This window comes from Plectropomus leopardus, unplaced genomic scaffold (genome assembly GCF_008729295.1).
Source record: "Plectropomus leopardus isolate mb unplaced genomic scaffold, YSFRI_Pleo_2.0 unplaced_scaffold17407, whole genome shotgun sequence".
Classification (NCBI taxonomy): Eukaryota; Metazoa; Chordata; class Actinopteri; order Perciformes; family Serranidae; genus Plectropomus; species Plectropomus leopardus.
Window position 1 is genome coordinate 1 of NW_024618729.1, and position 1094 is coordinate 1094.

General features: G+C 46.9%; 1 protein-coding gene across 1 annotated transcript; it reads right to left on the minus strand.

Annotated features, from left to right (window-relative positions):
• Positions 1-224: 224 nt before the first annotated feature.
• LOC121964843 (DENN domain-containing protein 4C-like) lies at positions 225-909 on the minus strand (the record flags this gene model as incomplete). Its single annotated transcript, XM_042515026.1, has 3 exons — positions 225-362; positions 446-556; positions 662-909. Coding segments are annotated over 3 exons (497 nt in total), but the record flags the coding sequence as incomplete, so codon positions are not given.
• Between the last annotated feature and the right edge of the window lie 185 nt (positions 910-1094).

Sequence of the window (1094 nt, forward strand, 5' to 3'; positions counted from 1 at the left end):
TTGGTGTTTCCACTGTGAAAAGTTGTGAATTGTATCTAAATAGATCCAGGGTCTAGGTACCTTTTCATAGGTGTTACTTTGATTCCAAAGGTACTATACTGAAACTTTTTGGCGGAAAAGCTATGGTACACATTAACATGTATGTAAATTGTTTGGGAAAGAATAAAAAGCCATAACAAATGAGAAAGAAAGAATAATGATGGATGACATGTTAAATTTCTTACCTGTACTCCTTTGTTGCAGTGCTCAGAGTTTAGGATGAGACCAGGCAGGTGAGTGGGCAGGTCCAGCCGACGGAAATACCAAACCAGGTTCCAGAAGATGATGGGGTGCTGGCTGAGGAACTTGTGGGTGTAGATAACCTGGTTGAACATGACAGAGTGGTTAAGTAGCTCTGTGGCAGATATTTGCAATAAAGCAGACTGAAATCATGTGAGTACTGTACCTGATCTCCCTCATTCTCCAACAGCGTCTCCAGCTCCTTGCGCAGCACCAATGGGCTGAGGTACGGTACGGACACAGGCTTGGGGTTTGGCCGTTTTGTCCCCATGCCATCCTGACAGCCCAAAAACACCAATTATTTTTAATAAACTACACAAACAGTGGTTTCTGCAAAATGTTAACACAATAGCATTGGTTTGTTAAAATAAGGAGAACTGACCGACACCTCTTGCAGGCTGCAGGGCAGGCTGGTGGTGGAGACACCATGTCCAGGTCTCTGGGAGTAGTCCATGCTCTGCAGAGGGCCGCCAACACTGTTGCTGCGCGTCAGTGACGTCCCACTGCACTTCTGCTGCTTCCCCGCTGCCTGGTGCTCCAGGAGACCCAGGGGGTCCGACTGCGTTGGCTCTGGAATCAGACTTGAAACACACACAAGGCACACAAAAGAGGATTCAGGTGGAAGAACCACTACAGTCAGAGGGCTTTCTTATACTGCTTTACCACCAAAGTTAGTATGTGGACGCAGGTTTTTCACTGGTAAACGCACTAAATGGTGCATTCCCACTGCCAGTGAACACACCACACAAGTCTGCCTTTCTACTTTTCGTGTGTGTGTGTGTGTGTGTGTGTGTGTGTGTGTGTGTGTGTGTGTG